The sequence below is a fragment of the Antedon bifida genome, chromosome 3 (genome assembly GCF_963402885.1).
Source record: "Antedon bifida chromosome 3, ecAntBifi1.1, whole genome shotgun sequence".
Taxonomy (NCBI): domain Eukaryota; kingdom Metazoa; phylum Echinodermata; class Crinoidea; order Comatulida; family Antedonidae; genus Antedon; species Antedon bifida.
In genome coordinates this window covers 88,325-112,679 of record NC_136228.1, presented here as the reverse complement: position 1 = coordinate 112,679, position 24,355 = coordinate 88,325, and the positions used below count along the sequence as shown (strand labels likewise).

The 24,355-nt window shown below is 32.6% G+C and overlaps 3 protein-coding genes across 3 annotated transcripts in view; all 3 read left to right on the top strand.

Moving 5' to 3' along the window:
- Window positions 1-10,006, top strand: part of LOC144838539 (ubiquitin-like domain-containing CTD phosphatase 1) — a 34,635-nt gene extending 24,629 nt beyond the window's left edge. Inside the window, exon 8 of the mRNA XM_078693944.1 lies at window positions 9,986-10,006. The gene's annotated coding sequence lies outside the window, so the exon portion shown is untranslated. The remainder of the gene's footprint in view (window positions 1-9,985) is intronic.
- Window positions 5,000-8,509, top strand: LOC144837591 (homeobox protein Hox-B4-like). The gene is made up of 3 exons (XM_078692778.1): window positions 5,000-5,848; window positions 7,247-7,431; window positions 7,624-8,509. Exons 1-3 carry the CDS (start codon window positions 5,380-5,382, stop codon window positions 7,786-7,788), a joined length of 819 nt encoding a protein of 272 aa, XP_078548904.1. The 5' UTR covers window positions 5,000-5,379; the 3' UTR covers window positions 7,789-8,509.
- A 993-nt stretch (window positions 10,007-10,999) lies between the features above and the next one.
- LOC144836983 (uncharacterized) lies at window positions 11,000-23,771 on the top strand. Its single transcript, XM_078691948.1, has 17 exons — window positions 11,000-11,260; window positions 12,808-12,866; window positions 14,663-14,918; window positions 15,037-17,790; window positions 17,883-18,030; window positions 18,266-19,301; window positions 19,435-19,525; window positions 20,296-20,452; window positions 20,550-20,681; window positions 20,875-20,985; window positions 21,092-21,239; window positions 21,445-21,579; window positions 21,729-21,944; window positions 22,146-22,391; window positions 22,570-22,692; window positions 22,786-23,003; window positions 23,265-23,771. The coding sequence occupies exons 1-17, from the start codon at window positions 11,002-11,004 to the stop codon at window positions 23,500-23,502; spliced, it is 6,327 nt and encodes a 2,108-aa protein (XP_078548074.1). The 5' UTR covers window positions 11,000-11,001; the 3' UTR covers window positions 23,503-23,771.
- The last annotated feature ends 584 nt before the right edge of the window (window positions 23,772-24,355 follow it).

Below are 24,355 nucleotides of genomic sequence, written 5' to 3'. Positions count from 1 at the left end.
CCCATTCTGCTTTTTCTCTTTATTTTGTATATTTTTTGTTACCTTTAACAAAATAATGCAGTTTAGTTTACAAATTTTGCCCTTACTTAGTATTTTGGGGATCTTAAGTTTGTGTTCAAGTGGCTCTCATAATTACTTTCTTTGTCTTTTGTCGTAAAGCCAATTACGTTATTATAGTTTAAGCATTGTTTCCACTAGAGACACAACACAAGGGCGTACGCGCAACGCAAGCGAGTTGACCAATGACAAGCCACTGTTCGAATAATCAATCGCTTGTGATTGGTCAAATCACTTACGTTACGTAGTCGGGTCTACTGTGATGCCTGTCGCAGTGCTTACGTGCAGAATACACATGCTTCTCTATGATTGATGTATGCAAACCAATGCAATAATGTAATCAGAGGAAAGTTTTCTCTTCCGATTTAATAATAGGAAGCAGATAAATACTTTCATATAGCAAGGGTCACCATTGTAATATTAAGATTAATCGAGCAGAGGGTCTAATGACGTCAGTCGGCCATTTCATGCGCTTAATCTTTATTTCACAAGATATGAAACAAAAAAATATGTCGAAATATTGATATTCCAAATAATAGGTTACAACGTGTATTGCAAGATACAATATTGTGATGATTCCAATCCAATACTGTGCATGTTGAAGTCAGTCCCAACTTAACTTACACTTTACACTAACTTGTTGGTATCGTTATGTGCAGCGAGTGGCCTACACTGTTCTCGAAATTTGTCTAAAACGCCAACCGCTGACCACAAGGTTTTTTATTCACATGAGAATTCAGTTTAACTTCAAAGATTGAACATTAAGTATTGACGTTTTCTGAACCCATATCATGCAGGATGGGTTTCAGAAAGTACTTTATCGTGTTAATAAGCCTTGTACACAATCAATATCAAGAATTTAAGTACAAGAACATAAGCTACTGCTAGATTGCGTTACAAGTTGCCATTGGTAACGCTATTCGTCCCGAAAGATGTAGGAGGCCTATACTTGTTTTTGTGCCAAGTGCAAATGAGGGAATTGTGTATCAATGTATCTTGGTTTATGTAATTATTCGAGAATTTTTGTTTATTATTTTATTTCATCATCACCCTACAGTGACTATACGTCACCATTAACAGGGTTAAAAGACATAAAATATAATATAATGTACAAGCAAAAATCAACAAATAACGAGACAACATTTAGATATTAGTGACATTAGACAAAACATTTTGACGCAAACATGCAAGCGATTCAATATCAACAGAACCATCAACTTTACACAGTGAGTGGTATAACGTAAGCAGACGATTACAAACTTTGGTACTTACGGTACCAACGCCATATATAGCATATTGGTTTATGAACCAGGCAATCACCAATACGAAGTGTCATTCCATCGCTATGATCATTATTTCAGTTCAGTCTTCATCATGATCGTGGGAATTAGGATAAAACATGTCGTCATAATCAATATCATTTGTCATTATATCATTAGATTTAATTTGTTTTAATTACAATTGTGTGAATTACCTGTTTCAGTGTTTCCCAGACTACAACAATACATGTAGATGAGCTGATAGATACATTGCTTGTTACATTATAGAATTTTCTCACCTAACCGTCGATAAAATCGATGACTTAGTTGCCTACTAAAATATCTTCCTAAAGAGAATCTTACCAGGCATAAAAAGGGGGTCATTAAAAAAAATATAATTATAAAGAAAATATTCTATTTTATTTTTTTTAATTGAATGAATTATTATTAGTAAATAATAATTTAATAATTATAATGTGTCACTATAATGCTGTTATAGTAATGATTCGGATTTGAATAACGCTTGGATCGTTTAATCGCTTGATCGATTAGTTTGACGCCGATGAGTGACTTTCACTTCGTGCTCGTGATCATACAGTCAGGTGGGGGCAGTCGACCAAAATAACATGCTGGGAAAGCTAAGTCAACTCAGTTACCATCCCCTATGAAGAAAATTCGTCAGCCATGTTACAGATTCTGTCTTGGTGGTGATTGTTCGTTGGTTTCACATGCCTCATTGCTCTTTGTTGTATAGTGACGACACTAACAGCGTATTTGAACGCTTTCACACGCGTTCGACACGCGGCAAACTCATCAATTCGATCAAGTTAGTCTTGCTCACACTGAACAGTGTATTGTTTATAGAAACTTGTTGGTTTGTAAAACAATAGCAAATACACTGGATTTATGGGTCGATAAACTTGATTTGTCCCACGATTAGTAAAACCACCCTTAATTGCCCTTTTATTTTGATCAGACTACATTAATATAATAGTATATGAAAGAAAGTTACATTAGATTGGGTTTTTATATGCACGCTTAACACTATAAAGTAAGATCCGTTGCCGACGTTACGCCCAGAGGGCATAAAAGACACCGGAATACCCGTTGCCGATGACGTTACGACCAGAGGGGAGAAAAGACACCGTTGCCGATAACGTTACGACCAGAGGGGAGAAAAGACACTGTTGCCGATGACGTTACGACCAGAGGGGAGAAAAGACACCGTTGACAAATTGGAAAGTTTAAGTTATTGATATGAAATAAACGACCTTAAACAAATACCATCATCGCTCATGAGTTAACCTTATAGTCGGTTTAGCTGATGCGACAATCACGTTTAATAACCGATTTGCATCCATATTTAAAATTACAATTCAAATATAATATCACTAACTTCACGAGTGTATTCGTTTATTTAGTACGTACGCCTGAATCCAAAGTAAATATTACTAAAATAGCATATAAAATATTATGGGAGCAACATGTTTCAAAATTATTCATAATTTCTAGATTCACACCTGTTGTAAACCAATTCCAACAAATCGCGAGGAGGAGAATTAACAATTATATCTGTATCGATTTTAATATGATTAATGACGTATGATATAGCCACATGCATATTGTCTACGTCTATTACAGATTGATCAACGGTTTTTAAACACCAGACTTTGGTAAGCAAACTTCACACTCGAACTGATCGGATCAGTAGGCCTACTGTGCGAGGGAGACCTCTTATACCGTAATTCCCATAAGTGAAGAGCATGGGAACTATTGAGCCTGGTCGATTAATTAGCGCCGTCAATGCCGGATTGATCGAACTTTAATAATAAACTAATTCCTTCATGATAACAAACGAAGGATCAGCTTTCAATCAAAGCTAATGAAGCAAACATTATTTATGATACAAATTTAGATTTAGCACGATAATCCTCCAAATTATTGTTAAAGATGTATGTCCCCCAAAAAACATGAAAAATGAAGATTCATTAAATGAGACTTTGAATAGGTTATTTTGTAGTTTTAATAAAGTTTATCACTTTCGTAGAAAAAAGGGGAAAAAACAATGTTTTCACTTACAAAATGACTAAATAAATTGTTAAATTCTACCAAAAACCCATTGGCTGACACCATTTTTTTGCTTTAAATTACAGTTAAATATTTTTTTATCCAATTTGTGGTCAAAAGTGAATAACTATTATGACATTAAAATGACATATTCAACAAAAAATGTTTTAAGAATTATTTTTTCAGGGGGACAAATAATAATTGAAACGCTAACCCTGCTGAAGTTGGTATGTAACATGTATATGGCGTAGACCACCATATAATCGTATTCAAGATGATGATTTAAAAATGAACTTTTAAATTACAATTTAGAATTTTTATCCTGGGATTCGTTTTCCAAAACAAGTACAGTGCACGTATACACATTAATTGCTAGAACGCGGTATTTTTTGACGATGTTTTTACTTAAAAGCATTTTGTAGACACAATAATAGCTGGTTGATACTACAAAACGTTCCTTAATTAACGAACATTACATGTATTGTTAAGACATAATTAGATTTGTAAAGATAAAAAGCGAGTTTCATTAAATCAATTGATGTGCATTCTTTAACAATGTATTGCGCACTGATGTATTCTGTGAAACAATAACCCGTCGTCTACTTGATAATAATTGTATTGTAGAGGTGTTAATCTAGTAATTAATTCACAAAATGGTCACTTTTCCAAATGGCAGTATTTAATTAGGGGTGTATTACTTCTTTAAAATTGGGTTATGCAGGAATTAATGCTTGGCACTCCTTATTTTATAATGCAATTTTCCCATTCCAAATGTTTTTTTTGTACTATATGAGTTCTTAGATAAAGATGTTTTTGTTTTTGCTATGGATAATGTCATCACGGTATTCCGAAATAAAAAGATGAATGAAATATAACCCAAATGCCAAATATTCATTCATTTCATACTTATTCATCCATATTATACAAATCATACAAAACCAAAAGAGAAAAAAAAAAATCTGATACACTGCCTTTTAATTAGCATTTTAATAATATTTTTACAATTTAAACAATACATTTTACATTCAGTCGGATCATCGATTAATGTTCACTTTTTAGAAAGAACATTTTCAGTATATGTTTTCGTCATTAAGTATAGGCCTACGGGTAGCCAACAACTTACGAATGTTTCAAAAGCATTCAATCCTATTAATACCCACAAACACGATACAAAGCAAATTATAGATTCTAAAATGTAAATCAAATTGTTTAATTTTCACAATGGTTTTTACACTTTATTTAATTTGTTAAAACCATTTTGATTTTTTTTTATGATTCGTGTGAATCTTAATCCAGATGTGTTTTACTTTACTGTACAGTTTGTTTATGTTTCTTCTAAGGGAGGTGAATAAATTTGAATTTGTAGGTCGGAGAGTCAAACTTACGAATACTGGAAAACTCCAACCCTAACATATTCAAAATCTTTCCACTTTTATACACCAGATACTCGGAGTATATAAACTGGCAGTGTATTCTAAAATAAAAATCAAAACTTGTTAATTTAATGTTTATATTATAAGAGCAATTGTAAATTATATTGATAGATCTTTCATATTAAATGGCATTTAAACGCAATTTTTATGAAACAATTTTCCGAATAATATTTTCCACCAAATACAGAGTGCAGTGTAAATGGCGGTTTCATTGGTTTTTGTTATATTGATACTTGTGTCTATTGTGATTCGTTAATTGGTTCAAACGTGCCTATCAATTCACACTAACTAATGGGCGTGAATGATCATCGAATTAACAACTTGCAAACACACTCAAAAGCACTTCTTTGAAGTCCACCTACTCTTTTATTTTGCATAATTACTCAGATACAATTGTTCCGATTGGTTCGTGCTTTAATGTACGCCCCGATTTAACCAATGAGAATCGCTGACAAGTTAAAGAGCGCGTATATAATGGTGAAAGTTTCATCAACAAGTACATTTGATTTCTATCTGCGTTTACTAAACAACGTCTATTACCAACTTTCAACAGTATTTTTAAAATGTTGAATCAGGATTTAGCAGCAGGAGGAGCTATTCGTGGACCATCGATGCGTTCTCACCATCAGCATAGAAATGCATATTTTTATCATCCATATCAGCTTTCAGCAGCAGCAAATCATTACCAGAGTTCTAAAGTACCAAAGTGTCAACCATCACATAGTGTTTCTACAGAATCAACCTTTACCATGAAGAGGCCTTCATCTTTCACGATTGATGCCATCTTAGGACTGAATAAAGAACCACATGCTCCAAAGATTAATGACAATATTACATTTGGTAATGGTTATGTGTACGATCGTAGAGTTGCTTCATCTATTAGAATTCCACATTATCCAGTTGTTTCAAGAGGACAAATTATGTACGAAAAGACGTCGCCAACCTCTCCAGCTGAGAAAGATCACATCAGAGATTTGACACCCAAGTCAATGGATATCTGGGACATCTGCTCACAAAAAGTAACACGACCTGGTAGGTTATTCATTTTATTACAAATTCATTAAAATGTTACATGTTACTCTATTTTGCTTACCAGTAGTGTATATCCTATTTTATTATCATGTTTTATAGTATAATTATGCATTATCAACCGAAGCATTTTAACAGCTTTATACATGATGCCGATGTTGTTTATTTTATAATACAGATTCGTAATATAAAGATGTTTAATCTATGTATATCAAATTGTACAATGTTTAAACACAAATTAAAGGAAATTCATCCAGTAAAATCATTGATACGATCTTATTAATATAGATAAGTCCAGGGCGGGGTCCAGAGAAGAGTGAAATTACACTCTTCACTGATGAGTACTGTAGGCTTATTTTATGTTGTAAATTTCAATAATGGCACGACATAACGAGAATTATGTACCTTTCGAATACCGCTCTGTCTTACAATATCATACCAATAGCGAGGTGTTACCGACTTGCCAAAGAGATTAAGTTTTCAAACATTACAAATCCGCCGAATTTAGTGCTCTTTAAACACTGGGGTAAACACTTACCTACCGCGGTATAACTTTTGATAATTAAGCTCTGTTGTTACGTTTCTATTCATCAATCATGTTCTAGTGTCTATACAAATGGATAATATGTTAAGTAATATAGGTTGGCCCTATTTATCGGCGGTGTAAACGTTTGGTCGATAACCAATTCTTTAAGTACACGAACTTAATGTTTCGGATAATGAGACGAAACTAATCGTCAATACACCTGGGCGATTAAGAACAAAACGATCCATTATATGTACAGGTGCAAATTAATTAACTTTCGGTCTATTAGAGGACTTTCGGCATTATGCGGTTATTTTTGTTAAGGAATTATCCAATTGGGGTGTTGAAAATCTCTCTATATCCCTGAGCGTTCAGGTATTGAGAAGACTAAACTTGTATTTACATTTAATTAAACATTTTGTAAAGCCTCATTGTCATCTTCGACACTTTGCAGATTGAAAGTAAATTAAATAAGTTCGCTGCTCAGTTAAAAGTGTTAATATATGTATTGTTCTCATCCATTTTAGAGCTAAACGTCTAAGCACCCTTTCTAATTCATGGTTTTATTTAGTGGACTTCAGTACTGATAATTCTACGGCGAGATGCCGCGATCAAAGTAAATGACTTGCCGCTAAATGGCATCAGCGGTAACACCTTCTTTGAATAATCAAAGAATGGACTAAAAGTTAACGACACTCTTTTCATTTCAATTCGTACACCCTTTTAGACCTCATGTTCAATATAAATGAACCGCTGAGTTAGGAGTATTTAATTTAAGCTTTAAATGACTACATCTTCTTAGCCACATACATTAAATGTTGAATTACAAAGTTATAATTCATATAATTAAAATGATATTCTTATTGCTATTTCAGAAACTAGAATACAAGAACCAGACTGGATGAAGTCAACAAGTGGCCAGTTAAAGTCAAAACGTATCCGTACAATATTCACTCAAAACCAGCTGGACAGTCTGGAACAAGAGTTTACTCGTCAACAATATATGGTTGGATCCGAACGACTTTACTTGGCGTCAACGTTAAATCTATCCGAATCTCAGGTGTGTAGATGATCTGTTTTAACCAATAAATCATATCACGTTATTATTTTTTGTTTCTGCAAGATGTCATAGTTTTAATTTCTTAGATTAAGTTTTAACAATTTTATTTTTAAACACATCTATCAGTGTAGTTTCTAAAACCAATTGTAAACTTATCATCGAGATGTTAAAACGGTCTTTGTTTCTCAATAGGTGAAAGTATGGTTCCAAAACAGACGAATAAAGTGGAGAAAACAGAATTTTGAAAAACAGCAAGCAAAACTAGCTAAAATACGGGCACTTCAAAATATGCGAGAAAGTGACGGAGAAACGTCAAATTGTTCGGAAACAGAAACGGACGACAGAGAGAATCATTAAAAGTGCATTTACACAGAACATTATTTAAATAAATTGTACAAAACATAGACAATATTATATTGAAAAGATGGGCAACCGTCTGCATTATTGTGAGTGGAATATTATATTGAAAAGATGGGCAACCGTCTGCATTATTGTGAGTGGAATATTTGTAAAAAAAAGTACCGGTATTGTAGATAATAATAATGTTGGTATTTATATTAACAAAATATGTTGTAAATATATTATCGCTGTGAACATCCAACCAGGATCGGCTATTTAAGTTTTTACTTAATTAGATCCATTTTGTGGTTACGGCACATGATTTTACAAAAATAAAATACGAACATAAATAATTACTTTTGTAAAGCATTTTTGTATCGATGCACTCTCGACGGACACACCCAAACGACACCAAACACAATATCACTACAGGTGTACTTGTTATTTATGAGTCAGTATATTTGTATGTTGGTAAATCTGATATTTTATTACCAATACATAAAATAAAGTAGACGGTGATTAGAATGATAATATAAAAACACATGTTGTAATACAGGTTCATCATAGATCATTATGGGAAAATACGTCACACATAAACTCACTATATTCACTGATTAAAAGCTGATCAAATACACATTAGAAATAATATTGATTTATTTATTACCGTCATTTATTTAAATCTCATAAAACACGAAAATCAATCCCATATTGCAATCCTGTTGCATCATATTCCGCAGCCGTTACAACAGAGGATGATTTGGACCAATGTGCATTTTTTGGGGAGTTTATTCATAAAACGAACAAGATACTTGGATGAAAAAAGTGAATATGGTGGAATGAGGGTATATACTTACCAATAATAGTTCGTACGTTGCGACAGCACAATTTATTTCACTACGATCATGATGCAAAAGATAAATACATACAAATAAATGACAGTATTGATATAAGTTATGATCTGGAATGACAATAACACATCAGCATTCTGGTTGTCAATATTGACTGAAACAACACGATCTTCTCAGATATTGACTTATTAAATATAATTAATTAAAAAAGGTGTCATTGTCTTGGTATTAGCAGCTACTAAGGCATGGTTAGTGTGAAAGGCCACGCTGTCGATGATGGTGATACTTTGTAAATATTGATGTTGAGACATAGGCCTAGACTTAGGAGGAGGAGGAGGAGGAGAAGGAGGAGGGTACAATACCCCGAGTGCTACTCTTTAGTATAATAATGACAACATTTGTTATGAATTAGGCCTACTTTTAAAATGACAACAATGATTCTTCTTATGCCTACATTAATTTAAACATAGAATTAAAAACCTACTCGAAAATATTTAAAAGCATGATTCAATTATTTAAAACCTGCAGCGGCCTTAATTCCTAGTTGAGTATTTGGACCAACCACCTCAGATTCATTAGTAGCTACTCATCTTTTAATCGATGCTAGGGACTTCCAATAACAACGCTTACGTCCTATTCATGTTTTGACAAGTGACTTTCTATGTATACAACAGATTACAAAGACGAATGATTTCATAATGGGCATAAGAGGGATTATGTAACAATATTGTTATTAGTTGCATCATTAATTATTTTAGTCTAAATTGAATCAAGATACAATAGTAGACATAAAGCGAATCAAGATACAATAGTAGACATAAAGCGAATCAAGATACAATAGTAGACATAAAGCGAATCAAGATACAATAGTAGACATAAAGCGAGTTTTATGGAGTGCGTTAATTGCATCATTAATAAATATAATGTAACATAACATATTATTCTCGTTCATAATCAGAGGCCTTGATATTGCACACTCATACTGAGACAACTCAAATCAGGATCAAATCAATCGAATAATTCTTGAAACAAACTTCACTGCAGCATGACAAATGGTCAAAATATTACTATCCCGTCTAAAGTTTACGCCTGTATTTTGTTTGAGCTATAAAATGAAAAATATGAATATATTCATAATTATTGAACCAATTGTATATTATTTGTTTCGTTGGGATTTAAGCAGCATTTATTTAGTTCTTGGGATTCGTGAATTTGTGTGGCAAATCCTACTGTATAATATAAATAACAAACATTATTAATGTTGAACTGTTTCTATACCTTTTACGTAAAATGTAATATGTATGGTGTAATATTTTCTTTACTGTTTTTAATTAATTGTAATTAACTGAAAACAGTTCTATTCACAGTACTGCGAAGTTGAATACGACCCTTATTTGAAAGAGGGCGCTAAACAACATTTTCGAGTTAGTTAGCACTGTGTACTGTACTTTGGTAGTAAATAAAAAGAGTGTGATGATTGTCTTGAACTTAAGTCTGCATTGTAGAAGTAGAAGAAGAAAAAGAAATGGTAAAGCGGCCATGTAAAAACGGAATAAATATCAAGCTGAGGTACTAGAAGAAGTAGTCAACATTTATACCAACAAAAACCAACAAACCGAAGATTTATTCTGGTAATCCTTTAGGCCTGTCGTCGACGTCGGTCAACATCCAGGTACCACAAATGATGACCACCACCACCACCACACACACAAGAAGGTGCTAGTCTGCATGCTGTGAGTAACTCTTAATTTGTAAAAACTGCATGGCGCTGAATGATGATGGTTTATGCTCAAGGCAAATGATTGAGTCCAGAGATTCAATTTCCAATACAAAACATTATAAAAAGGCCTATAAATTTCACAATTTACCGTGTCTGTACGGTATGCTTGTCAGAATATGTAAAAGTAAAACTGAGTCGTCAATTTTAACAGAATTCAGAAATTTAAATACAGTAATCTACAGAACAAAGTGACATGAAAAAGTGTTTTTATAGATGATCAGTATTTTTACATTTTGTACCGTCAGCATTCAGAATAAGTACATTACCTGTAAGGTTTGGTGCAAGTTCAGTTTATCCTTGTTTAAACATGATGCCTACAAAAGCGTAGATCACACAGCAAACAAACTTTTCAAGTGCATTGTATGATGCCATAAGTGTTTTACTGTACAAACAAGAAATATCTCTTTCATCGTTAGTGTACGGCATTCAATGTTTCTTTTGAGAATTGAAGAATATATGTTATAGACATGTTTAGCATATTGAACTTTAACATTAATAGTCAAATAACAATTTTATGTTGCAGAATATAAAATCTCCAACTGCATTTCATTTCAGAAGTGGAAAAATCATTAGAAAAAAGTAAGAATGTTATAAAGTTGGTTTATGATGAAATCATCCTGCGTTCCAGGTTTTAAGCCTCAGCTTTCACCTCTGCAGGAGGAAGATGAAATAAATGTTCTTTCAGATATTTTATATTCTCGTGGTGGTTGCCTTCTTGAAGATGAATTATGGGCCGTTTGTAAAGAGAGCGTTATAGCATTAAAATCGATGGAAGGAACAAAAGAAGGATTTAGAACAATATGCCTGTGTCCAGAAACCATAGCTTTCAGCAGAAATGGAGTGATTACGTACAAACCAGCAAGTAAGTTTTAAATATGTTTTAATTTATACATAAAAAAAAAGAAAATAATGGCTTGCATAATAAAAGGAGCCTGGGTGCATGGACATGTTTATTTGCCACCAAAGATGTTGACTAAATACCAACACAATACGTTTGAACGAGAACAATTTTTTTTCCGAAAGATGATACTGAATATACAAATAGAACAGCTTGAAACTTTTACCTTTTGTGAACAGCCGCTTAGAGACATTGAAACTTATACATGGTTACCATAGCAATAAAGTCTTTGTTTTGATTGGCAAATAAAGTCTATTATTATTGCTTACTTATTTTTCTTGGTAGGTTTCAGTTGGTTTCTCATTGGGTTGTTTCTCGTCAATTTGTTTTCTGCAATAAATCCATATTATTTTTAATTTATATTTTTTAGTAATTTATTCTTGTTATGATACAGTTTTGTGTTTTATGTATCATCTTTTTTTTCAATTTTGTTATCATTTATTCATGAATTTTCAGCTGTGGTAATAGAACAGTCGGCTTCAATATGTGAAAAACTTGTCTACTAAGAACGGAAGTTAGTGGCATAACATTTTGTGGTAGTTTTGATTCTAATTTAAACTTTTGGTTTTAATGATGCATTGTGTTTTTATGGTTCTATTAAGACCAACTCTAAGAAACCCACTCTAAGACCAACCTTTTTACCACAGATTATATGGAGCTTTCGTTGATATGCTTGATTGGTTTCATTTGAAGTCGGCAAAAAGTAGCTTTTTTAATCAATATTTATTAGGAGTAATCTTTTATTAGCAAAGATTAGTTGTTATTTACCATGCATGGCAGCACAAACTACCCAAGCTATTCTTCTCTTATGAGTAGGTCCTATTGATTACTTGGCTTCTTCTCTTATGATCAAAGTTCTTAATTGTTCAAAATAGTGTACTTAGCATTCTAAGAAAACAGTTCAGTATTGACAATCAATAGCAACAAACAAACATGAGGTAAATGAACATGTTCAACTTTTGTTTGCTTTTCTAAACATACTACCACCTTGAATAAGAGACATTATCAAGTATGCTAATCATGAATAGAGTGACAGTTATAACATGGCAGTCAGTAGTCATTAAAGTGGTAACAACAAGTAATAAGGTTCTGAACTGTTGCTCAGAGTTGGACTATTTTTTGTCATCAAGAATTATCATTTTGAGAATTCTATGTGAATGTTTTAAGTGATTTTAATTGTAAGTACTCAATTTGTTGAAAGTAAGAATTTGGATGATAATTTCAAAGCAGTTTCTATGTATTCCTTGTATTGAAAGTAAAAAATCAGTTACTACAGCAAATTGTGGTGCACATTGTACCAGAAATATAGTTCATTTCCTACATAAGGGTAACATAGGGGTTTCCAATACAAACAATCCTAATTATGATTATATAAGTGTGTAGCCAACAAGATGGTTGCCTTTAATGGACAATATTAATGTGTTATTTTTCTTGAAAATGTATACAATGAGAAAATATATTGAATGTTCTTGTTTTCATAATTTATTTTAATTTCATAAACTATTGTCAAGATTGTGAAGATAGTGATTATCTGCCCCCAGAATATGAAATATGTGGTGCATCTTTTGAGGTAAGTTTCTATTTTATATTATAAGCCATTCAACAAACAAATAAAGTATAATATCCAATGTTGTATTGTCCTCCAAAAACATGAAAAATGAAGATTAATAAAATCAGACTTTAAATAGGCCATTTTGTAGTTTAAATAATTAATGTTATTCACTTCTGTAAAAATAAAAAGGGAAAAAAAAATTGATTTCACTTGTAAAAAAACAGAAGAAACATTTAATTTTAACCAAAACCATTGTCAGACAATTATTTGTTGCTTTAAATTACATTTTTTCAGGTAAATAATTTTTTTCCGGTAAATAGTTTTTGGTCAAAGTGAATAACTATTATGTGACATTAAAATGGCATATTCAAACAAGAAATTGAAAATGGGGGACAATATATCTTTAATGAATACAGCTATAGATTTCTAATGTGTGTACACCAGAGTATAATTGTGTTTCAATGAATACTAAACATCAATAGCAATCTCAGCTAGGTAAAGTAGGTTTCCTGTTTTTTGACATAATTGATCATCACATAATCCTGTATCATCTGATTGCATTCATCAGAAAGTGTTTCTAGTTGCGAGTATTAAATGGTAACCTTGCATTTTATTATTGAATCTGCAAATAGAAACTGTAAAATGTGAGGGAAAGATTTTGACATAAATATATATTGTTGATCTGAGTGTACGAGAACGGTGAAGAATGCTGTGTGTAAACAACCATTTCTATTAGAGAATATGTGTATTGTACGTACAGTAATATACAATCGTAGCAACTTTACAATTTAGCATTGTGTGAACACAACTGTTTGGTACTGCAGGCATGTAGTTGAATTATGGAACACACTCTATTTGACTCAACAGCAAATATTGCACTTCCTTCTTGCTGTTTATTTATCTGAAAATCAACTCGTGAATCAATTTGCTGATTAATTGCATTTGGATAAAAATAGAAAATCTACACCTGCTAATTGCTGATTGCTATTATTTTTGGGACCTGAGTTAATTAGATTTATTCTGGATAGGACAGAAGAAGGATTTTTTTAACAATTGATTTGAGAAATTATAGTGAACCATCAATGACAATAATTGTGCGCAAGTAGAGATCTTTTTGAGAGACAGTACTAGTTTTTGATTTACGATTTATGTACTGATAATAACTACAGCAAGATGTCAAAAGAAAATATTGTGGTGTGTTGAAATTTAATTTAAGTACAGTACAGTATTTAATTTAAGTACAGTACAGTATTTAAATATTATTTTTTTTTTTTTATTAGTACTTTAATGCGTTTTTAAATTGTACTAATCGATATAGAGACATAAATTTTCGTGGCTACTTAATAATTTAAGTTAACTAGTTAAAACATAGCACCACATTCTGTACGATTTATTAGACATAGACTAGAGTGGACTTCCTGTGTAAAATGAAGGCAGCTGAACATGCTGGTTGATTGATCACAAGTTCTATGGCAACAGAAAATATAACAAATTTACACATTTTCTGCATTGATCTTTACCGCTTTACGTGAGGACAATATTACAATGTGGTTTATTTTGTTTACTACCACTACTGTACAAAATATTTCTTTCTGACAATTTTAAGTGTTTTCATTTTATTATTTGTTCTCAAAATCCTGCTTCTATCCTATTTACGTACTACCGTGAAACCGTAATTTGTTTAGTTTGTTTGGCAGAAGAAACTTTATCCTATTATTTCAGGCTCTTGGTTTTAGCAAGAGTGAGCACTTGTATCAGAGTTATTGTGATCATTATGGCAACCACCTACAAATAATTAAATTTTGTTCTAATAGGGTCACCTGTACTCACTAGCTCATTGCCTATTGGAAGCAGCCGAATTTAGTTTACCAGCAGAACACCAAGTTGAGATAAGTAATGGACTTCTTGGGTTAATAACTCTAATGACCCTAGATGATCCTTTAAGAAGACCATGTTATGAGGAGATTATTACCACATGTGTAACTCATCTTGAAGACAAATCATCACAGGAGATTTGTAGAAAACTATCTTCAATTGGAAAAAGTGTTATCAAATCACAAGAAATTAATTGTAAGTTACTTTAATGAATTAGTTGTACACATTAATAAATGAAAAATTAATTAATTTAATGTTTTAGATTAGGAATAAATTTGGATTGTTTACCAGTAGCCATTTTCTTTAAATTCAGCACAACATAGGAGAAGTACCATTGGAGAAGATGGCAATGATAAAAGTGTTTCACAAGTAGAAAAGTATCCACACCAAATCAAACTGAATGAAAATTTAGGGGAACATTCTAAGAAAGTTGCAATACAAGATGATTTTGAAGAACTAATTGGGGACACCATGACCTCTAAGCAGGATGCAAAAAAGTCTGGTGCATATGATACTCTTTCACAAAGGGCTCAGGAAATACTCACGGAGATCTATTCAGGCACAGAAACTCTACAAGATTCTGTATCATATTTGAAGTCTGAAGAAACTTCACCAACTGAAGGCCAAACTGCTACAAAAGAAACGTTACCAAGGAAGGTCTTGTCCGTTGCTAACATTTTACAAAATGGAGCATTATTAAGAGAATCAAACATGTTCAGAAAATATCCCAGCAGTATTGATATTTCTACACAATTTGTACATAGTGATGAAAAGAAGATTGAATGTCTTGAAGAATCTTGGAATGAAGAAGATTATTTGGATTCACCTACTAAAATCACTCAAACCAATGAACAGCTTTGTGAACAATCAGAAAGAAAGTTACAACCTTCAACAACTCAGCATAGTTGGAAAGAAAGTTTACATTTACACAAAACTAGGAATGTAAGGAATGAAAATAATTTGTGTACGGGAGAGGAAAGTATTCCAGAAAATGAGGTAAAAGTTAAGCATTCAATCTGTTCAGAAGAACATGGTGAAGAATTTGTTGTGAATGACCCTAGTTCCTCATCTGATTTATCAAATCCATTTAAAAGAACCACATGCTCACACAGTATGTTTAACAAACATTCTTCATTAAATAAAGAAAAGGATGCTTTTAGTGCAGGTCCAATAGTAGGTAGTAGATCAAAGACAAACAGCAAAACTTCTTCAATGATGTCGGAAGAATTTAGTGAAGATAAAGGAAGAGCTACACTTCCACATGCCTACTCTTCTAAAGCCACACATTTTACTCCTATTGTGATATCTTCAGATAAATCTAAGACTAAAGTAAGGCAGAACACATCACCAGTTAGTGTTGTCAAGTTGAAGGCTAAAATTGCAATGGAGGCAATAAAGAAAGGTCCTCAAATTCCAAAGAAGGTTCCACCACCTGCTACAATGCTTACTGATCTGGAAAATGATGCCGCAAATGAAGATAGTAATTTTTCAGAACATATCAGTCACTCTAACCATGATAAACCATCTACAATTATACCAACAAGTATTGATTCATTATTAATCATTGAAAATATGGAACAGTCTTTTGCTGGTACTCAAAGTAATGGAAATAAACAACATGAACAAGATTTACATTATGAGTCTATTGTACCTTTAACATCAACCTCTTTTAAACCAGTCAATAACAAAATAGATACTTGTGATGAATTCAACAACTCAGAAACTTTAAAACATAACCACATGCTATCTGATTCAACAACCATGGAAAATGAAACAAAATCACCCGGAGAAGAGGCAGTTTCTGTCTCAATGCATGGGTTTAGACAGAATTCAACTTCTAACTTATTAAGGCCATCATTTGCTTTTTCGACGTTTCCAGTTGCAACTTCTGTGCAATCATCAATTCCTGCCATTCCTGTTTCAAATTTGACCCATGCAGTTCCTTTCAATTTACCATCAACTCAAACAATGGCATCAACAGTTCAAAAGACACCAGTCAATAATGTTTTGTTACGACCAACAATTCCTTCTTTAGGTGGATTATCTTCAAAAACACAACCTGCCAGTAAGGAAATAATTCACCAATTACCAAATATCTCTGGTCCTATGCAAATTTGTCGAGATCCACATACTGGATTCTTCCATATAATTTCAGTTGAAATTCCAGGAACTGGCACAGCACCTGTATTACAGTCTTCCTTTACACCAGATGTTGAAGCAGTTTCACCAAACACTTTGAATTGCTCGTTATCACCAATTTCCTCAAAAGAAATTCTGACTACATTCTCGGCTAAAACTGATCTTACAGGTTTACATAGTTCAGCATTTCGTCCAATTAAACCACATTCAAATAAACCAAACACAATTGCCACTAAGAGTTCTTCTGTCATTGCACACAAATCTTCCAAACATGCCAAAGAATACTTGCAAACTGGTAAAACAAAAAGTACTGGTACCAACAAAGATATAAGTAAAAAGGAGTATCGTAAAAAGTTGGACAAGAAGCTTGTAGTAGTTTCAAAGTTACCTCACAGAAAAGTCAATCATGAAACTGACTCTGAAAGTAGTGAATCCACATACCATGATACAAATGTACGTATGCCAAGGTACATGAAAAAAACAGTTAAGTCAAATCATGGTTTTCACGAATATGAGAAATGTCGTAGTAAATCACAGGGTCGAACGTTAAGAAAAGATCGAGAACGAAGTAAATCACGAGAGCGTGCAAAATCATTAGACAGAAAGTCACATGAGAAATTTGCTGGACCTGAAACAAAAGTTGTAGTAAAAAAAAAAATGGAAAAGGATGATGTCGATGATACAAAACCAATAGATCCTTATACATCTAATTCACCAACATCAATTGTATCAATTGTATCACGTGATAGTGGAGTTCACATGAGATACAGCCATTCAAGTGGTGAAGATGCAACAGGACTTACGGTTTATAATCCTCTGAAAGATGCATTAGCTGGTAACAATATGTTAAGAAAAGTTGTCAAATTGGTCAGAGTTGCTTTTGCATTTGATGGGTATTTAGAAAATGGTGTTGAGGACTTACAAATGGGTAAGTTTGTTTTAATTTTGTATCTTCTAATAATTAAATTGTTTACATTTTCTAATAACAGTCAAAATTAAATTTGTTGGTTTACTGTTCAGGTGAGTATATTGTATCCCTTACACACTTGAGATGGATGACCTTTGTCAGTGCAATAACTGAGAAGTTTTGTGACCTTTACTGGGAAGAGGATTTACTGGAAAGTCTTTATGAAGTGGTTAATGGCAGTTTGCCAAAAAAGTCACAGAAGTAAGTAATATTCAAATTTTAACTGCTACTATGTTGTTATAATACATTTTTACCATGACTTCTTTCTAAAAACTTAATGATGTTTACTGGGACATATAGCACACCAATACAAATAGTTGGCATATTTCTGTTTGCGCCCTTTTCTGTAGATTTTGTAGGCAAAACATTAAAATAGATAAAATGTATTGTACAATGTTTTGTTACACATACAATGTTTTGTTAACCATTTTTTCAGACCTCTTGCTATGAGCCCAAGTAGACCAAGGCGTAAAACAGAACCAATCATTTTATCACCTAGCAATACACCAGACAATCTTGACAGTGATGACAATGCTTCAATTATTGATGATCTTCTTCCGGCAGACAACACTTTCATCAAAAAAGGAACCAAGAATAACAAAATACTGAGATCTAATGTTGTTGCTCATGCTGAATTGTTTAAAAGACAACAAAAACCAAAGAATAAGAAAACAAATGAAAAGACAACCAATGTGAAAGGAGTAGATCCTAAGGATTTAACGGACAAATTGAGTGAGCTTGAGAAAAATACGAAAGATAGATTAGATGATGCACCTGTAGTCACCTCAAGAAAGAAGAAAAGACATACAAAAAATCATAAGCACAATGATAAAAATGTACAAGAACCAATGGAACCTATTCCAGAAAAAAGTATAGAATCAACTACAGAAAATAAGAGCTTAAATTTCAGGCATCATGACCTTAGCAAATCTATGAGTAGTATTGCCAGTGGTTCTTCTTTTGGGTCTTTATCAAAAAGTTTGCAGGATTCCATAGATCGATCAAAATCTGGGAGTTATGTTGCAAGCGAAGGATCAGTAAAGTCAGCAAGTACAGAAGGAAGTGAAAAAGAAAACATTTTACAGACTCATAGAAAGCCAAAGATGTTGGCAACATCATTACCAAATCCAACAACTCTTGTACGGCACAGTTCAGAATCCAGTTCCAGTTCTGGTACGGCAACCAAGTATAAACTAAAGTCCATCATGTTCAATCACAGACTTACAAAGGCTGATAGTTCCCTATCTCTGATTAGTGGAGCATCTTCAACAAATACTAAAGGTCTTGTTGATTCTAAAGCAGAGTCTATTATATCATTGCCAAGCTCTGTGTCAACTGGGGATGATTCTCAACTTCAGTTGAATGCTGGTGTCATGTATGGTGATTTGGCTGTAGACCCAATTGTTGAGGATTACACAAACAAACTGGTTGTTAACTGTGAAACACAACAAGGTATTGAAGTTAAAATAAGGGTGAGTTATTGTTATTTACATTTTAACACTATCAATGTGTGGTTTGTTCAATGTAATATCTTTCCCAGACATGTAAAAGTATAATGTGTAGGTCCAGTATTTGTATTTATGCTGTGATGTTCGTATTTGATAGGTCATAGATCAGGAACTCATGATGGAAAGAAAGATGCGTTCAAAATCACAGAAGTTTTATCATAAGATGTTGGAGGCCCAGCAAACAAAAGGTAATTTAAAGTTGGAATTGCAAACATTTTACTATATTCATTTATTTTAAAATGTTGTAGGAAACATTTATGTTTAAATTATACAGTGTAATAATAAAAATATAATAGTACAGGTATCAATAGGCTAAATAGTATCTGCAAATTGAAAATGTCTTGAAATTAACTATACAGTATTATTGTTTTCAATATGAATGCAGCGTTTCCAAAATTAGAACCAGCTCTCCATGAACTTTTAACATCACTATCTCAGAATGGTAATTGTTTGGTAACAGCAAATAATTGTTTACTATTAAGAATTTGCTTTGCATTTTATTTTATCATGCATGTTAAAAATAATGCAATGTGGAGTTTGAAGCTGCAGTTTGCATTTATTTTTTAAATTTAATCTTGATATTTTGTGCATTGTGTTTCAAAAAATGTATTTAATTTTAGTGTATTGTTTGTTATCCCTGTTTTATTTAGCTATACTATACTTTTGCATTTTGGATAGCTATAATAATCACTGTTATGTTTCATACCTGTATTGCTATTTTCTGTTATGGCACGGCATGCACTGTTGTTATGAAATTAAGCTCTTGTATCATTCAATTCATTTTCATAAAGCAATGTTCAAATTTGTTTGCATGTGTGTGATGATATTTTTAATATGTTATTGAAGGTTTTTTTAGAATTTAATGTAGCTAGGTTTCTATCTGCCTGTAAGTGATGATGATAAGTTTGCTTGATTTTAAATCTAAAATGCTCAGATTCTAAAATTCTTTTTTCTACAGGCACAGATTATAAGACTATGGTAATCAGAGTTGGAAAAGAAATTGATGAAATGACAAATAAAATTGAATTCCTAGAATCTGCAAAACGTCATCTAGAGATGCTATATTCTGAGCAGTGGGGTCTAGACCATTCCTTACTATACACATTTGCAACAAGGTAATATGTTAACATGTATATTTATAACATATAAGGCCTATATACTTTGATCAGGTTTGTATTATTTCACTGATGAACTTCATGTGTGTTATTTCAGTATGGGACAGGAACCAATGTATCTTCACCATAGTCAGGAAGAATGCCCTTTGCTGTTGTTTCATCATATAAAATCAGGTTCTACATTGCAGGCAGGAGAGCCACTTGGACTATTCTCATACCTTTATGCCAGGTAAATGTTGTCCACTGTATATAAGATTAACACAATCTCATAATTTGTGAGCTTGCATATGTTGCTTTGTATATTGGACTGAAGGTGTAATATTAACATTACTATAAAGTGTAGTAAGATCCAACTAATGTTACTCATAACTCAAGTCATAGTATGTATACATAATGGTTCTTTAAATTGCTTTTTTTTTCAGACAAGCACTTCTGGATGGTTATATTCATTATTTTTTCTCTACCTACCACTACTATGCAACAACAGATGAAATATTTAAGTTCATTGTTGACAAATTCTGTGCTGCCAGAAGGTGACCATTTTTAAACAACATATCTGCGGTATACATATTAAGGGTAATCAAACACAAATTTCCAAATTAATATTAATAAAATACAATATTTCTTTTGATATTTCAGTATGAGCTCAGCTCAGGCAGAAAGCAGAACTAAAATCTTGTGCCGGACAATTGATATTCTACAAGTATGGATTGAGAATTACTATGCAGTTGATTTTCGACCAAACTTAAATCTTGTTAATCAGTTGACAGATTTTATTACAGAAAAGGTTAGATACCAACTAAAAGTTATCCTATATAATACATACATACAAAATAAAAACTAGTGATTAAAGTTACTCTCAGGACAACCATTACATTAGTTTGGATGTGGTTATAATAAAAATTGTGAGAATGATTTTAAATGCATTAGAACTTTATTTATAATTAGATCTATGTTTGAATAATGCATTATGATATTGTTTGTTTTAACAGATAATATCTGTTGATGCACAGGGTGAATGCTTGCTGAAACTGTTAAAGAAGTGTCAACAAGAAAAGGAGAAGGATATGTTGTTGGAGACATTAAGAAAACATCAGGAATATGCAAATCATGCTAAACCAAAGAAAGTAAGTTTAGAAGTAGCTCATCCATTCCCCCAGTTAATTGTAATGCTTGTTCTGTATCATGTATGATTAATTGGAAAGCACAAAAGAATTATTCCATGCTTAGAAATTAAGTAATGTAGGTTCATCATTTTCTTGTTGTCTCTTTATAGAGGTACTCTATTCGTGAAGTATTGAGTGTTCCATCACGTGCACTGCGAGCTGAAAAGATGCGCAGTGGAGTTGCATCATGCTTTTCAGCAGCACCTAAGAAAGAGTCTATGGAGGCGCAGTCTATTTATATACCTGTACAATCTGGTGATAAAGGATTTACAATGAGTGAACACACAGCACAGAGACTGGCATACCAGCTTACACTTATGCAACAGGTAAGTCATATTTGCATACTTCATCTCCATTCCAAAATTTCACGTCATGTATTTCTACCTCCATGTTTAGATCACATCAATGCAGTTTAAGTTTCAAAAACAATGAATCACTGGAATAGTGTACAGTAGCTTGGGCTATGGGTTAGGTTAATATAATATATTGATATGAGCATATAAGTGCACAAACTCATTGTTATACAGGAATTGTTCCGTAAGGTTCATCCAGTACACTACCTAAACTCTCGCTACAATGGCATTGGTGTCGGCATGGAAGTGGATGTATCTTTGTCATCACCTTCCATATCTCGTGCTGAGGTAGAGCAAGACTATCCTAACTTGTTTGTTAATACACTCGGTGATGAGGGCCTTGTTCATATATTGTTGGAGCATGCTCGTGAAGTGTCACACTGGGTCGCAGCTGAGGTTGTTACATCGGTTAGTCAAAAGGTAAGTATCATACTATAAATTTATTTGTTATGTTTCTATTTGAATACCATCCTATTTCAAATTTACATCAAAACAGAGTTTCCTTTGTATGTGTGAAAGATACCATGTTGAACTGGTGTAAATTAAAATCTTGTTCATTGTGAGATAAAAAGATAAAATTTTTCATTATTTTTTCAAGTACCAAACAGCAATCCTGTGTAAGTTCATAATGATAGCTAGAGAGTGCTATGATATGAGGAATATAGCCACCTGTATGCAGATTATTGATGCTCTAGAAAGCCTGATTGTCAGACAAGTACCGGTAGGTTTACACACTTCTGGTTTAAGTTGCATGTTTGTACTCATGGAGTCACTATTTATACTGCACTACTACAAAGTTCTCTCTTCTCCGTAGGCCTGGCGGAATATTCCAAGTAAGATTGGAAGTAGTTTTGAAAAGTTAAAGGCGGCCAAGATCATTTTGAAAGGTGATGGAGAAAGTCTGATAAAGAATAACATTCATCATGACAAACCTACATTACCATGTTCATTGTTTTTACTGATGCATCTACAAAGTGCTGAGATCGGTGGATTTACACTTGCTAATGGCATGTATAAATGGACAAAAATGAAGTAAGAATCACTATTATCACTTGTCATTTTATCTCATTAAATATATTAATTATCGTTTGACTAAAAAAGCAACCAACAAATGAAAACAATTTTGAAAATGTTACTGTATATAAAATGTAATTTGTATTTAAAAAACACACAAACATACTGACTGTGAAATAGGCTACTAATTAACTATTTCAACTTTAATTATGCACGTTTTCCAGTAAATATTTCAGATACACTTGGTGTAGCTTATGCAACATTATCTTACTTTTTCAGATCTATTGCAAAACTTGTCGACCAGATTAGAGTTTTCCAGAATCATACTTTTACCTTTGAATGTGACGCCGAACTTCAGGAGTTGCTACGACAACGCATCCTTCAAATGAATGACCATGACATACACTCATTGGCTGCCCAGCATTCTGCTAACTTTCACCAGCTTACTTCAGAAAAGAGCTCAAATCGTTTTAAAGTAGCATTTAAAAAAGTTAAACATTACACTGAAACTTTTTAAACTGCTAATTATAGTATTATCTTATTGGTTGGCTCTCAGCCAATGACTTATAATAATAGTATACATAATATATATATATATATATTTGCAGTATTAAACAATATCAATCTAAAAAACATTCTTAATTTTAATGTGTGTGAAAATATCAATGTGTGTCATATATTATATATTCAATCTATTTTATGTACAATAAATGTTTTAAATATCTAAATGTATTCCAAGAAAGAAATTTAACTGAAAGAATAAATTGCGATAACTTGTTTATCATTGAGGTGTTCAAATAAATAAAAGAAACTTAAATACATTTATTACAAATTATTTGTTGGGAAGTTTATGCAATTGTCAATTTTAAAGGAATGTGAAAATAAGGTTACACAATACACAGTGACTTGGTTTGCCACAAACTGACGCACCAGGCATCACATTTGTATTCGATTGGGACTTTTACCATTGAGTATAGTTTTTCCGTTGAGTACTTATTTAACAGAGTATTTTGAACGTTTTGATTGTTCTTAACGGAAAAGTTTGCGTTGTTAACGTTTTCTGTTCGAATGATTTTCTGTTGAGAACATTCTGTTTAAAATTTACCATTCGAATACAAAATGTATTCGACGAATCTTTATCGAACGACAATTGATGCCATATGGACGATCCCCAAACCAAACCGCGCGCTATTCTGCAGCTATTCCGTGATTGGTTAAATATCTTCACACTAGAGGGCCGTCCATACTTGGCATACACACGTGCAGCTTACTAAACTAGGCCAACTACTAGTTACTGTAATTATCACTGTACTTAATTCTTCAAGTATACCAAAGGTTCTTTGGATTTGTACTTCAATATATCATATCGA